We start from the raw sequence: 14,016 nt of genomic DNA on the forward strand, positions 1-14,016 counted from the left end.
CTAAGCTTCACTTGTCGAGTTCAACGAATCTTCTTTTTCTTCCAATGTTTTCATCAGACAAATATTATTCTCTTTTAGATTCTTGAGATTTTTTATAAGATTATCGTTTTCTTTCTTCAAGTCCATGATATGTTGTATCAATCTTTGATTTTCATTTCCGATGTTTCTAAGACAGTCCTCCAACTTCTCGTTTTTTGCTTTAAAATTATTTAATTTAAGAGTTAAAGTATTAATGTCTGATTCTAAGTTACTGGTTTTACTTTTGTGTTCTAGTGTTTGAGAATTAAGGTCAATGACAGAATCTTCAAGTCTAGTTACTAAAAAACTTAATTTTTCTTGGGTAGAAGTTATCAAACTATCTTTCTTCTCAATTTCTATTCTCATTTGGTTTGCATATTTCTTGAACTTCTCCTAATAAAAAATACAAACAATTCATTTAACACAACAGTGGAAAATATGTAGTATGTAAGTCAAATAAATTGAATTAACAAATTTACGAATTTAAAAAAGTTGGTTCAAAGCAAGGATGAAATTTTATACAAGCAATTTAACGAACATTTAGGTGATCTTGTATTTATTGACAATTTGCTTAATGTTTTAAAAATATTTTGGTTTCAATTCAATGTAACGAATAAATGACTACTTTCAACTCTCAGGAACTATTTTGAAAACCTCTGCAAATACTTTAAAACGCTATTTAAAAAATGGAACACAAAAATGGTCACACTGAATTAAAAAATCAATAAATTAATTTTCAACACAAAAGGAAAAGAAATTGATGAACATATGGAAATTAATACCGGGAATGTTGGGCTTTACAATGGGTGGATAATGATAGTACCAAGTAAGATAAATCAGACGCAAAAAGAACTAAGCAGCTGCAAAAAAATAATTCTAGGATTAAATGAAACAAGTTGGTATGGGTCCGGTAAAATCAAACTACAAACTTACTATACTCATCAAAAAAAGACTTAGTCTTAGACAAAGAATTTGATGTTAAGATAAATAAAGAGACAATATCGAAAAATCTAGAATAGGAAAACGTATCAGGATCATAGGGACTAAATTTAAGCAAAAATTTAGAGTCTTGCTAATGGTGAATGTATATACACCAACAAACCAATAAAACGTTGAAATTAAACAAGAATTCTACAAAAAAATAACGTGCAATAATCGATTGCTAGAAAATTGAGGAAGAAATAAAGAGATTAAGACAAAAAATAGTAATAAAAGAAAAGAACATAGATATAATGATAGTCGACAAGGCAATGAAATAAAAGGAGAATTGCATCGTGCAATGTCATAGCAATTCTGGCAAAGAAGGAAATTTCAAAAGAAATGTTGGATTGCAAAATAGATATTTTGGCTCCTCAAGAAATACGATGGAAGGGAGAAGAACAAATAAATAAAGGAAAATATGTTCTGTTTTATGACGGAGAAAGAAAAACGGGTTTTATGATAAGCAAAATAATTCTAAGAAATGTACTAAATTATAAGTGAGAGAATACCACACAATAAAAAATGGTGTAGAAAATAGCAATAAATAATATCTACGCATCAACAGAGGAACAGAGGAAGCAAAAGACGAAGATAAAGATGAATGCTATGAAAAACTCGTTAAGGTATTTAAGAATCTTACAAGACATGATACATTAATAGTTTTTGGAAAATGACCGCAAAACATAAAAACAAGACTAATAAGTACCAAGTTGTGTGGCTGAAAAGCACACCTTACACGAAACAACTTACGATAATCTGAGTTGACCATCAATTAGTGATAATTAAATATTAAATATAGAATGGTAAATATAGTGAACAAGACAATAAAAGGTAGAAAATGGAATTGGAAAAAACTGAAACGAATACGGAAAAGAAATAGAAAAGCAAGGAAAATATACTATTCATGAACAATGAAACGAGATTGAGAAAAGTGTTATAAATGCAACGCAGGAAGTCATTCATATAGAAGATATGAGAAGCAATAACAAATTGTTTCACCAAGAATATATAATAAAAACTAAAGGGGAAAAAGAAGGTAGGTTGAAATGAAAAAGCAACAAGCATATTATGATAATATATATAATATATAAACAAACTTGGATAATGATAATAAAAATAATGTGAATATATATTTAACGCACTATATCAAATATTAAGAAGAATAAAGGAGTCACTATTTTAAAATATTATTCCCGGAAATAGAAAATGAATACAAAGATGATATAAGCGATAATGGTTCAATACTAGAAAAGAAATACCGATGGAAGTGGCATGTAATGACAGGATATGGAAAAATTGAAAGTACCCCAAAAGTTGATATGACTATCCTAAATTATAGGGGACCGGTAATGACCACCTGAGGAATTTGAAATAAATGCTGAGGTAAGACAAAGTGATGGCCTCTCAGCGGTATTGTTTAACATTGCAATGAAAGGCATAATGAAGGAATATAATATCGAAGGAAGAATCGTTAATGAATCAAAATAAATAATAGCATTTGCTGATGATTTAACTTTAATAGAAAATTAGAAAAAGTATAGAGTAACATAGAGTAACACTAAAAATAACGTAATAATTAATTAGAGAAATCAATAGCGGTATTCCAGCAGAGCTAATGAAGTAACACACATATCTTTCAACAGCAATACTTCACTCACTCCTGATAAAAATCTGGAATGATGAGAGTAGTCCGAAAGACTAGAATAATTGTAAAAACTGTCATTCGGTACGAGATGGAGTAAGCTCATAATTATTTTGGATTTTCACTAAAAGACAAACTGCCCAATAATGAAGCTGTATTCAAAAGTGGTAACTCTTGCATTGATCATATTAGGCCAGGGAAAATAATAATGGTACAAAATGAAGCTATCTGCCGCCAACTTTGTTTAACATTGTAATAGATTAGATAAAGAGGCAAACAGAAAAAAATGAAAACCAGGAAGACTATGAATTCACGGATGACATATGTCTGTTAACAACAAATAGAAATGAAACATTTTTACTATTTAGGCAGCATAATAAATACAAAAGTGATAATTAAACTGACATCAAATCTGTTTCATACCAATGTAAAACGTTCAAAATTCGTTGAGAACTATATGTTGCTGTTGCTGTGTGATTTGTCAAATATTAAAGCTGGCACTAATACTTCAAAATTACACAAATACATTCCTTGAATATTGCCTTTGTGGATTTTATATTAATATTCTAAGTTTGTACTGATAATGATTAGTATTAAAATGTTAATCTTACTTGTTCCTCATCCCTTGCTTTAGATAATGTATTTATATAATGAACCAATCTCTTTTTTTCATTTTCTTGATCTTCTAAGCAAGCTTCCAAATCTTCTAACCGAATTTCTAAGGAATTTCGCTCTATTTCTACATATTTTGTTCTATCTAGTTGATCTCTCAATAAATCACATTCATGTTCCAATCCCATCAGAGTTTCATATTTTGATTTGAATATATCACGCTCAGCTTTCAATGCTTCCAAACATTGAATTTGTTTCCTCATTTTCTCAACATCTTCTAACTTCCTTATCATTTCCTCAAGACTGTACTTCAGATGATCACGTTCTACCCTTAATCTTTCTTTGTCTTCACATAAGGATTTGAGATTTGTTATTTTCTGTTCCATGCAAACAATTTTGGATTCTAAAATCTCTCTTTCCGCTTTTCTGTTGAATTCTTCTCCTTCGACAATAGACAATTTCCGTTTTAATTGATTCAATTCTATTTCCAAAAAATTTTTCTCTCTTCTCATTTTTAAAACACAATTCTCCAGTTCATCCACTATAGCTGCTTTCTTTTTTAAATTATGAATTTCTTGATCTAGAATACCCAGTTGCTCTACTTTTTGACTTAGTCTTTCTCGATCTATCAAGACTTCCTCTAGAAGTAGAGATCTTTGCCTGAGCACTTCAACATCGTTGAGTGAGTAGGTGTACAAACAAAGTTCTTTTTCTAAATTGCGAACTTTTTCTCTTAGCTGTTTCTCTTCATTGGTGGCTTCAATTTTGAGTTTGAGTTCTTCTATTAACTTTGGAGTGACTGGAAAGCATCCTAATTTGGAGAATGAGTCTTCATAAAAAAATATTTGCTCCTTCAGTTTGTCATTTTCTCTTTGTATGATTGACAGTTGTGAGCAATATTTTTCATTACCTCTACTTCCTTTCTTATTATTCTAACCCGCAATTCAGGTGTAATGTCTTGATTGCATTGTTGCACTGTTTGATATTCTGGTCCAATTGTTTGATTTCATTGTCCATTAGTAAGATTTCTAGGTTTTGGGGTAAATTAGAAGGACCTGCTTTTTCGGCATCGTCTTTGGAAGCAGCCTCTACATAGCAAAGTTTTTGTTCTTCATAACTTTCCTAAAATCAGAAGACGATAGTAAAATATCTGTGTTGAATAAAGCAAATACTAGGATTTGTGAACAGAAGGTAATCACAGGGAATCAAATAAGGTAAATGTTGCGATAGAGGCAATAAATTAAAACGCTAATTATTCTGCAGCAGGTCCTTATAGTACTATAAAAGTATAATCAATCTGAAGTGCAAGTGGAGATAGGTTAGTATATTAAAAACAAATGTGATTGCAAAACTTCACAATTCAAAAAGAGGACTACTAGATGTCTGAGGTAATAATGAAAAATGAAAAATTCTTAATTTCATAATTCACAATGTCAGATGCCGAAATAGAGGAATTACAGGAAGTAGTGATTGATATTTAGATGGAGAAAATGATATTTGGTATATATGTTATATTTTTGGATCAGCTAAATTAATTTTTAATGTTTACACCTTTAAATGATGCCATTTTGGTCAGGTACAATTGTCGTTAACAATCTAAATATAGGTGATCTAGATACTTTGATATAACATCAATCATAAATAGTTAATTTTAATACCAAGCATGTGAGTTCCATTGAGCATTAGAAAATATTGTGTATTTTACTCCAATTTAGATTGATTCAAGTCTCATTTTAAATTGTTACGTGGTTTTTAGCATGAAAACTAAAAAATGTAAGTAAATTTAGAGAATCCCACGAATGATATTTTATAAATTCCAAATTAGTATTGGATGAGCTTAGTATTTCTCAACTTTCCGATTCTTTCCTAAAATATATTAAAAGTTGAGGTGCCAAATGGGGGTGAGGATAATGATTCATCAATACGTTTTCCAAATAATCTCGCATATTCCAAAAGATTCCTCTCTTAATTTAATAAGTACTATTTTATGTCTGCACACTTTCTTTTGAAATTATTTAGATCAGTTTTGGTTCATTACATCCGTTAAGAATGGTCAATTGGATAGATTTAAAAATAAGTTGTTAAATGTAAGAAAACTTAATGATTTAAGGCATATTTGTCAGATGGTAGTAGCTGTTGAATACATTAACTGTGAACGATATTTTGAAAATTAACCTTCACTTCGTAAAAAAGTTTATCCATTCGCATTCTCAAGGCAATACAGGACAGTGATATTCCTGTGATTCCTTTGGAATGGAATTTTATCATTATCATTTATTTATGAGAATTACATTCTAATTTGTTTAAAAAAACCTTGTGGCTACCTCTCTATAGAACATACACTGTTTCCTAATAATTATAGAAGTATGATTAAAACTTACCACTAGATTATTCCTCAATGCAATTATTTCAGTATCTTTAGGAATAACTAAAGCATATAAATTTTCTTTAGAACCTATTGTCGTGCAATTTAAAATAAGTCTACCCATTTCTTGTTTTGACTGACTTTTTATATTAATTCTTCTTTTCTTAATATTTTGTTTTTTATTGCCATTGTTCAAGCTTCCTCTTCGTCTACAGCTTTTTCTGCCGATTTTACCAAAGTTACACCTTTCTTCCTTTTTTTTCATCAATTGATACTGTTTTGAATGTTGTGCTATCAAAAAATAATAAGTAGAAAATTTAGAACGTTTTATTTTGAAAGAGCCAGATTTTTCTGATCGACTTTTGTTTATTGGAAATTGTCTTAAAACAGATTTAATCTTCTGCATTAACCTTAACTTAAACTTTTTTTTATGAGATAAACTCGATTCAGGAATTTCCAGTCCTGAAATTATGGTTTCAGTTATTTTACTCATTTTTGTATGTATATGTGTACTTTGTGCTGGGAGCATTTTTAAAACTTGAGATGATTTTGGAGTTTGATCCACTGCATCTTCAAATAGCTTATCTATAAAAATAAGAGTCTTTCAAGCAACGTGTTGAAATAAATGACAATAAAAGTAATTCAAATGTTACTTATATCTTATTTGATAATATGGTTAATAGTAGGGTATTGATTCTCATTTATCCCGTTGTTTCCATAATTACATCTGAAAGGAAAAGGATGTTGGAAATAGTAACAAAAGTTCACGAGCCGCGTGGCGACATCTATATTCATTTATTGTAACACAATGGATGTATTGTCTTCCTTCGTTTTCTTTCTTTTTTGGTAGTCAGTTAATAAACACATTCAATAGCGTCAACACGTTGTTTGTTTTTCAGTACCCTTTTTTCAACGTTTTACCTAAAACTAAATTAGTTATCTGCTCAAATAAATTAGTAATAACAATAGGTTATTGGCCCAGATCGTTTCCAACGCGAAGTTTCGGGTATTCAGTAGTTCGGGAAGTGGAGAAAAACAGTTTTTATTTGCGTATCGCGGGCGTTTGTATTTCGCGGAAAAGATGGCAGTCAACTATTTGACGAGTGTGCCGAGGCTTTTAGGTCGCGAGAACTATGATGAATGGGCATTCGCAGTTGAGAATGTGTTTGTGCTCGAAGGCTTAAGCAAATGCCTTGACGATAAGGAAACCGATACAACCACCATTGCCAAAGCAAAAGCTAAGTTAGTTTTAACCATAGACCCAAGTTTATTTTCTCATGTGAAGGATGCAAAAACTGCCCAAGAAGTATGGACAAATCTCAAAAAGTTGTACGAAGAATTGGACTTCTGCGTTTGCTGATTTCTGCGAGACTTGAAAATCACGACAGTATGGAGTCTTATATAAACCAGATTGTCGAAACGTCTCAAAAAATAACGTCGTACCGGATTTAGCATAGATGAAGAGTGGGTGGGGTCGTTGCTGTTGGCAGGTCTTCCTGAAAAATACGCCCCTATTTTTATGGCTGTGGAGCACTCCGGAATCTCTATCACTACAAATTCCATCAAAACTAAACTGCTTGACATGCAAACAGATACCTAAAATAATGGTAACAACGGTCCGTTTGCGGCTAACAGGAATTTCAAACCAGGTTTCCGCAAGCAGTTCAGAGGGGGCGCCGGCAGAGCTAATTTCAAATGTAAATCAGCTGGTTCTGTCAGAGGTAGCCATTTTGGAATGTCAAATAGAGAACGTCAATCGAGTACAGCAATAGCTGATTCTAGTGACAACAAAAGGGATTTCAATAACATTGTATGTTTCAAATGCAAAAAGAATGGACATTTTATGTCAAAATGCCCCAATACTAATAGATCTGAAGGTGGATTCAGTGCTGTGTTTACTACAGGAGATTTCAAAGACACCGACTGGTATGTTGATAGTGACGCCAGTGTGCATTTGACAGCATTTAAACAATGGCTAAAAGATCAAAGGAATCCAGATTTGCCTGAGATTGTGTGATGGCTAAGAAATCTAAAATTAATGTGGAATGTGCTGGTGATATTGAAATTAACACAGTCACAGATAGAGCACACAAAATATTGTTAAAAGGAGTCCAATATGTCCCAGGTTTGATCACAAATTTGTTATCTGTGTGTCAATTAATTAGAAACGGAAACAAGGTATGTATTCATAATAATGGATGTGATATTTTCAATCAAAATGATGTTTTAGTGGCAACAGCTAGTCTGAACAACAATGTTTATAAACTGGATGTTTGTAAAGACAATAGCCATACGCCTCAGCAAAATGGAATGGCTGAGCGTTTCAATCGCACAATTGTTGAAAAAGCAGAATGTATGCTATTTGATGAAGATCTGAGTAAATGTTTATGGGCTGAAGCTTGTAATACAGCCCGTTACCTGAAAAATCGTTCAGCATGTTCAAAACTCCCAAAAACTCCATATGAAATGTGGACAGGTATCAAACCCAAAGTCAATCACCTTCGTATTTATGGCAGTGTGGCTATGGTTCATGTTCCTAAGATCCATAGGAACAAGTGGGATCAGAAATCAATCAGACATATTCTTATTGGCTACGATGAAATAACAAAGGGATATAGATGCTTTAACCCCGCAACAAGAAAGGTGATAGTCAGTCGTGACGTGACTATTATGGAGAAACAGCATACACAATTACCTGTCACGGAGTGCCACACACTTCAAGAAGTCCCGAGTGAGAATTCCTGTTCAGTGGGAGAAAGTGACAACCACGGCTCTGATAATGACAGTGACTATGTTCTAGCTGAGCCTTCCAATGAGCCAACTGCACTGGAAGCACCAAGAAGATCTCAAAGAGAACCGAATAAGAAAGCCTTTGATGAATACATAACATATTTCAATGGTGCTAGTACAAGTGAAAAAGCACAGGATAGCGTAGATGTTCCAAGGAACATAGAGGAAGCACTTTCAAGGCCAGATAAGCATGAATGGGAGCAGGCCATGTTAGAAGAGATTCATTAATTCAATGAGAATGAAACATGGGAGCTCGTCGATCCACCAGAAACGGGAACAGTTGTGAAGTGTAAGTGGGTGTACAAAGTGAAAAGTGACAGTGACAATAAAAATAGGTATAGGGCTCGACTGGTAGCAAAAGGGTACACACAGAAAGAGGGCGTTGATTATTTCGAAACCTTTGCTCCAGTAGTGAGACACTCAACTTTTAGACTGTTGATAGCATTAGCCGTTAAGTTAGATTTAAAAATATTACATTTAGATGTTAAGACAGCCTTTTTAAATGGGTTTTTAAAAGAAACTGTATTCATGTAACAACCAGAGGGTTTTGTTTCAAAAAATATTGAAAATAAAGTATACCTGTTAAAAAAGGCTGTGTATGGATTAAAGCAATCTAGCCGTGTATGGAATGAAAAAGTTGATGAGGTTTTGTCAAATGTTGGATATAAAAAATCCAAATTTGAACCGTGCTTGTATATAAAAAGGAATGAAGAGAATCAACTTACAATAGTTGCACTATATGTGGATGATTTTTTTGTCTTTTCTGCTGATTCCAATGAAATAAGTTTTATTGAGGGTCATTTAAATAACCATTTCAATATAAAAAATCTTGGAGGCTAAATAATGTTTAGGAGTTAGAATTAACCGCGATAATGTAGAAAATTATGTAACTTTAGACAAGAAACTTTATATAAGAGACTTATTAAAACGTTTTGGAATGTTAGAAAGTAAGGCAGTTAGTACTCCTCTTGATAATAGTGGCAACTTGAGTAATGTTGAGGGTGAGACTTGTGATCCGAAGATTCCTTACCAGGAACTTATCGGAAGCTTAATGTACTTAGCTGTAATGACTCGTCCTGACATATCTCATGCTGTTAGTCTATTAAGTCAGTATAATAACTCTTATACAAAGTTACATTGGCAATATACAAAACGTATACTTAGGTATTTGAAAGGAACTACAGATTTTTCCATGAAATTTAGTAAAAATAATTCAAAATTAACAGGATTCACAGATGCTGACTGGGGGGCAGACAAGAAGGACAGGAAGTCTTTCACAGGCTATGTATTCAAACTTTCTAGGGGTCCCGTTTCATGGAAAAGCTGCGGACAGTTGCTTTATCGACAAATGAAGCTGAGTATATGGCCTTAATCAAGGCAGCTAAAGTAGCCATATACTTAAGAAATCTTTTGTTTGAGATTACAGGAGAATTGGATTGCATTAATATATTTAATGACAATCAAAGTGCTCAAAAACTGGCATGCAATCCAGTTTTTCATGATAAATCAAAACACATTGATATCAGGTAAGAGATGCCTTATCAGAAGGTAAAATTAATATAAAATATGTGTCAAGTGATGAAATTGTGGCTGATATATTAACTAAACCATTGCAAAGTAACAAAAATTGCAAATTATTTAGGTTTAGTAAATTGTATATGATTTGTTTTTCATTAGATTATTATAGTTTGTGAACTTTCGTTAAGTGGGAATGTTGGAAATAGTAACAAAAGTTCACGAGCCGCGTGGCGACATCTATGTTCATTTATTGTAACACAATGGATGTATTGTCTTCCTTTGTTTTCTTTCTTTTTTGGTAGTCAGTTAATAAACACATTCAATAGCGTCAACACGTTGTTTGTTTTTCAGTACCCTTTTTTCAACGTTTTACCCAAAACTAAATTAGTTATCTGCTCAAATAAATTAGTAATAACAATAAAGGAAATATTCACCTTTATCTGTTTCAGAAGATTTTTGTTGTACTTTTTCATCCCCCTTAATTTGATTGTATATATTTTTGCAATTGTATGTTTCCATGCCTTCCACAATTCCTTTGGATTTTATGCTTTCTTTATCGTCTCTGGCCTTTTTGTTACCAACTTGCATTTCACAGGTACTTCTTTTGATCTTAAGAATATTAGTTGATACATCTGTAGCATTTGGTTGGTCTCTAGTAATTTTTAATACGTTATCCTAGAATATTGAATGCCAAAGTTATGTGGTTTTCAAAAACATATCTATCCCTTTTTAAAAACACACAAAATACACAATATAATCATATAAAAGAGATTATAAAATTTATAGGCTATTTTGGAAACGAAAAAATTACAAATTCGAAAAGAGAAATAGTAAATCTTTTATTGTGTTATTTGTATACCTCGTTATATTTTGAAAAAGAAAAGTGGATAAAAAAGAAGGGATTTTCCAGAAGTAAATAAAATAGACTTTGAAAAGTTAAGACAAATATGTACTTACATTTTTCAACTGAGTAAGTTTTATTTTGTCAATATTCTGAACAAGAGACTGAATATTGTTTATATACATATCTATATCTAAATCAGTCTGTACACTTTCTCCATCATTCAATAAAATTGCTACTTCTTGAGCAATAACTGACTGACAGTTATCCCCTTTAGATGTAATTGCTTTAACTTCAGAACTAACATTTTCTTTATCTTTTGTTGAAAATTTTGATATAAAAGTTTGTTCTTTAACCGTTTCTTCCTCCTCGTCTGCGCCATCTTTGTTCTCGTCTTTCACTTTCCTTTGACATTTTGATATGTGTTCTCTAAAGTCGTCGTCAGTTTCTGTCTCTTCTATTTTAGCTTTTAACTCGGTTTCTTCATCGGTTTTAGATATATCGTCAATACTAATAGATAAAGATGGTGTAGAGAATTTATAGTAAAGAATTATATCATTTCTGAAATTTTCTTCTTCACTCTTGATCCTCGAATTGGTGTTTGAAAAATGTGGTGGTGTTGATTCACTGGAAATGTTTGTTATACTGATTGATGATAGTTGGGATACGATTCTTGAACGAGTCGAACTATTATCTGAAATATTTGAATTATATTACAAAAACAGAAGAAACTTGATAGAACTAGACAAGAACAGAAATCAAACAAATTGAGGTGGCAACTACAATTGCGAAAAAAAAAGCATTTGGAGTCTTTCTGTGATAGATGAAAGTGCTCCAGTTGCAATGCCTTTCTAGATTAGGTTCAAAAAAAGTTTATATATCAGCTATAGTAAACCACACCTCCTTATTAGCTTATTTACAGAGCATTGCAGTCTCAGGAAGCACCTGATAAGGAATAGATCTAATAGACGTTGCATCTATTTGGAATATATTCTTTATTCGATATAGCATAAATTTTGTAAAAAGAATTACCTGTAAAATGTTGTTCGAGTCCTTCACTTAACACATAGGATCCGGGATAGTCTGTTTGAAATATTGATGTCAAAGAATTCTCATCTTCTTGTGTTTCTTCTATGCTTGGCTCCAGGTATTGAGGTGAGTAACCTCTGGGTATCAATGAATTCAGATTAAGAATTTTATCAGGTAGAATTACAAAAAAACCAGATCTTGCTACTACGGATGCTTTATCTTTGAATTTTTGTACATCAATAGACCATTGTTCAAAGGGTAAATGATATTTGTTAAGTGAGAAGTAGGTTATTTTAGTAGTATAATGCATTAGTTCTCTACAAGGGCATATTGGAAGTTTCTTAGCTGGTTTCACATCGTGAATATTAGAGAATTCATCACTTCCTCTCGATGTAGTTTGTGTATATATGTTTGCTTGACTTATTAGTGGACATTTTTTATTTGATTGAAGGCATATACATGATGAAATGCTACAACCACATTGAGAAAATTCATTGCATCTATGTGCTTGTACTTGTTTTGACTGCCAGGCACAGGTTGCCGTACGTATATTTTCAATAAATGAATGTTGTTCAGGTACTTCTCTTACTTCAGCTTTAATTTTAATACAAGTGCTTATTATTGGAGGAATATCTTCGTTGTATGGTATTCGTTTCATTTTGATTATATCGCTAGTAGGCATAGCACATGGTGCAACACATTTATTATTTTTAATAAACGTCAATTCCAATACACCTTTGTCTCCACCAAACATTTTCGTATTTTCAGCATCTAAAATTTCTCCAGTTTTATCTTTTATATCAGTTTCTTCAATTCCATCAACTACAGCTCCTTTCATTTCCTTTGTATCAACAACCTTGACATTTAAGATCTCAGAGCAATCAACTTCTTTCTTCTTCTCTACTGCTTTCATGATGTCTTCATTAAGCTGAATCGTTTCAATCGAATCTTTTGTCACACTTTTTTCATTCTCAGGAGCAATTTCTTCTTTTACAATTGGTGAGCCATCTCTAACAAATTCTTCAGTTTTTATTTTTCCTGCTTGTTTATTGAATATCTGTTTTATAGAATCTTTCTCATTTAAAACGCCACTTTTCTTGATACTACTCTGTTTCTCTAATATCTCAGACTCTTTGTGATTTGAATTTTCCTTTCCTTTTTCCGATAATATAAACATAATTTTATCTTTGGATGTTAATTGTCTTTCCGATCCCGTATTTTTTTTTATAGTTTCCAAGTATTCTCTTTTAACATCTAATTCGTGCGATATTACAGGAATAGTCAAATCTTCTGTTTGAGAATATTTTGATTGGTTTTTATTTGTTGATTTTGCTTCTCTAATACCTCTCGATTCTTCTGATATTATTACTATATTTTTTTCCTCGTTTGATTCCTTTTTTTTAACATCTATATGTCGATACTTCTCTCCAGGTATTTTAGATTTAGTTTCTTCCTTGGGAATAATTACAGAAGGCAAAGTATCTTGTGAAATTGTTATTTCATCAAAGTTTGGTAATATGACATCAACATCCTCTACCATTGGTAACTGGGATATTGAAATCTTTTCTAGAGATAATTTTGATTGAGGCAGTTGCTTCAATAACAAAAACGATTTTTTGGTTGCTGCAAGTTCTTTCTTCTCCTGAATATGTTCTTTATCAAGGGCATCAAAATATATTTCTTCTTCTAATTGGATGGCATCAAATTCACAACTTTCAGGATTAACCTGTTGTTTGAATAATTTTTTTTTTACTTTCTCTAAACCTTTAAGATTAGTTTGTTGTTTAGAAGAAAGTTTATTTCCTATACAAATCGCTCCACATGATTCTTTAAATAAAGGTGAAGCATTGGATTTAGTTTTATATTCCAATGATTCTTGGAATTGTTCAGATAACGTTGATGAGCAAAGATTAGGACATATATTTTCACAAGAAAAGAAATTTTTCATAATTTCTAAAGCCTTTTCTGAGTGGTCTTCGTCGATCATATCAGTAACATTGGGTTTTATTATATTTTCAGGTACCGAAGCTTTGTCATGTACTTCATTTTTCCCAGAACATTCACAAGTACTTTGTGTATTTTTTAGTTTATTAACATTTTTTGATGCTTTCGCTTCAATTTCAACCTCTAGATTATTTTCTGACGTCTTAACAACTCTAGATGTAACATCATCAAATAATGGGATATTAATATTTATAGTAGTTATTGTTTTCTTCTGCT

At 31.8% G+C, this 14,016-nt stretch overlaps 2 protein-coding genes across 2 annotated transcripts; one reads left to right on the forward strand and one right to left on the reverse strand.

Moving 5' to 3' along the window:
* Positions 1 to 5,742, reverse strand: LOC130902898 (RING finger protein PFF0165c-like). Its single transcript, XM_057815180.1, has 4 exons — positions 5,635 to 5,742; positions 4,191 to 4,375; positions 3,253 to 4,123; positions 1 to 411 (listed from the first exon to the last, which is right to left on the reverse strand). Exons 1-4 carry the CDS (start codon positions 5,740 to 5,742, stop codon positions 1 to 3), a joined length of 1,575 nt encoding a protein of 524 aa, XP_057671163.1.
* A 3,603-nt stretch (positions 5,743 to 9,345) lies between these two features.
* Positions 9,346 to 9,780, forward strand: LOC130902899 (uncharacterized). Its single transcript, XM_057815181.1, has one exon. It carries the CDS (start codon positions 9,346 to 9,348, stop codon positions 9,778 to 9,780), a length of 435 nt encoding a protein of 144 aa, XP_057671164.1.
* The last annotated feature ends 4,236 nt before the right edge of the window (positions 9,781 to 14,016 follow it).

The sequence above is a fragment of the Diorhabda carinulata genome, chromosome Y, assembly GCF_026250575.1.
Source record: "Diorhabda carinulata isolate Delta chromosome Y, icDioCari1.1, whole genome shotgun sequence".
Taxonomy (NCBI): domain Eukaryota; kingdom Metazoa; phylum Arthropoda; class Insecta; order Coleoptera; family Chrysomelidae; genus Diorhabda; species Diorhabda carinulata.

What these genes read in the sequence shown, in the direction of transcription:
- LOC130902898 (XM_057815180.1), bottom strand. Translation starts at nt 5,742, where the DNA reads ATGGGTAGACTTATTTTAAATTGCACGACAATAGGTTCTAAAGAAAAT. An exon ending in CATTGAGGAATAATCTAGTG is followed by an intron (nt 4,376 to 5,634) that starts GTAAGTTTTAAT and finishes TTCTGATTTTAG; the next exon opens with GAAAGTTATGAAGAACAAAA. An exon ending in ACATTACACCTGAATTGCGG is followed by an intron (nt 4,124 to 4,190) that starts GTTAGAATAATA and finishes AATCATACAAAG; the next exon opens with AGAAAATGACAAACTGAAGG.
- LOC130902899 (XM_057815181.1), top strand. Translation starts at nt 9,346, where the DNA reads ATGTTAGAAAGTAAGGCAGTTAGTACTCCTCTTGATAATAGTGGCAAC.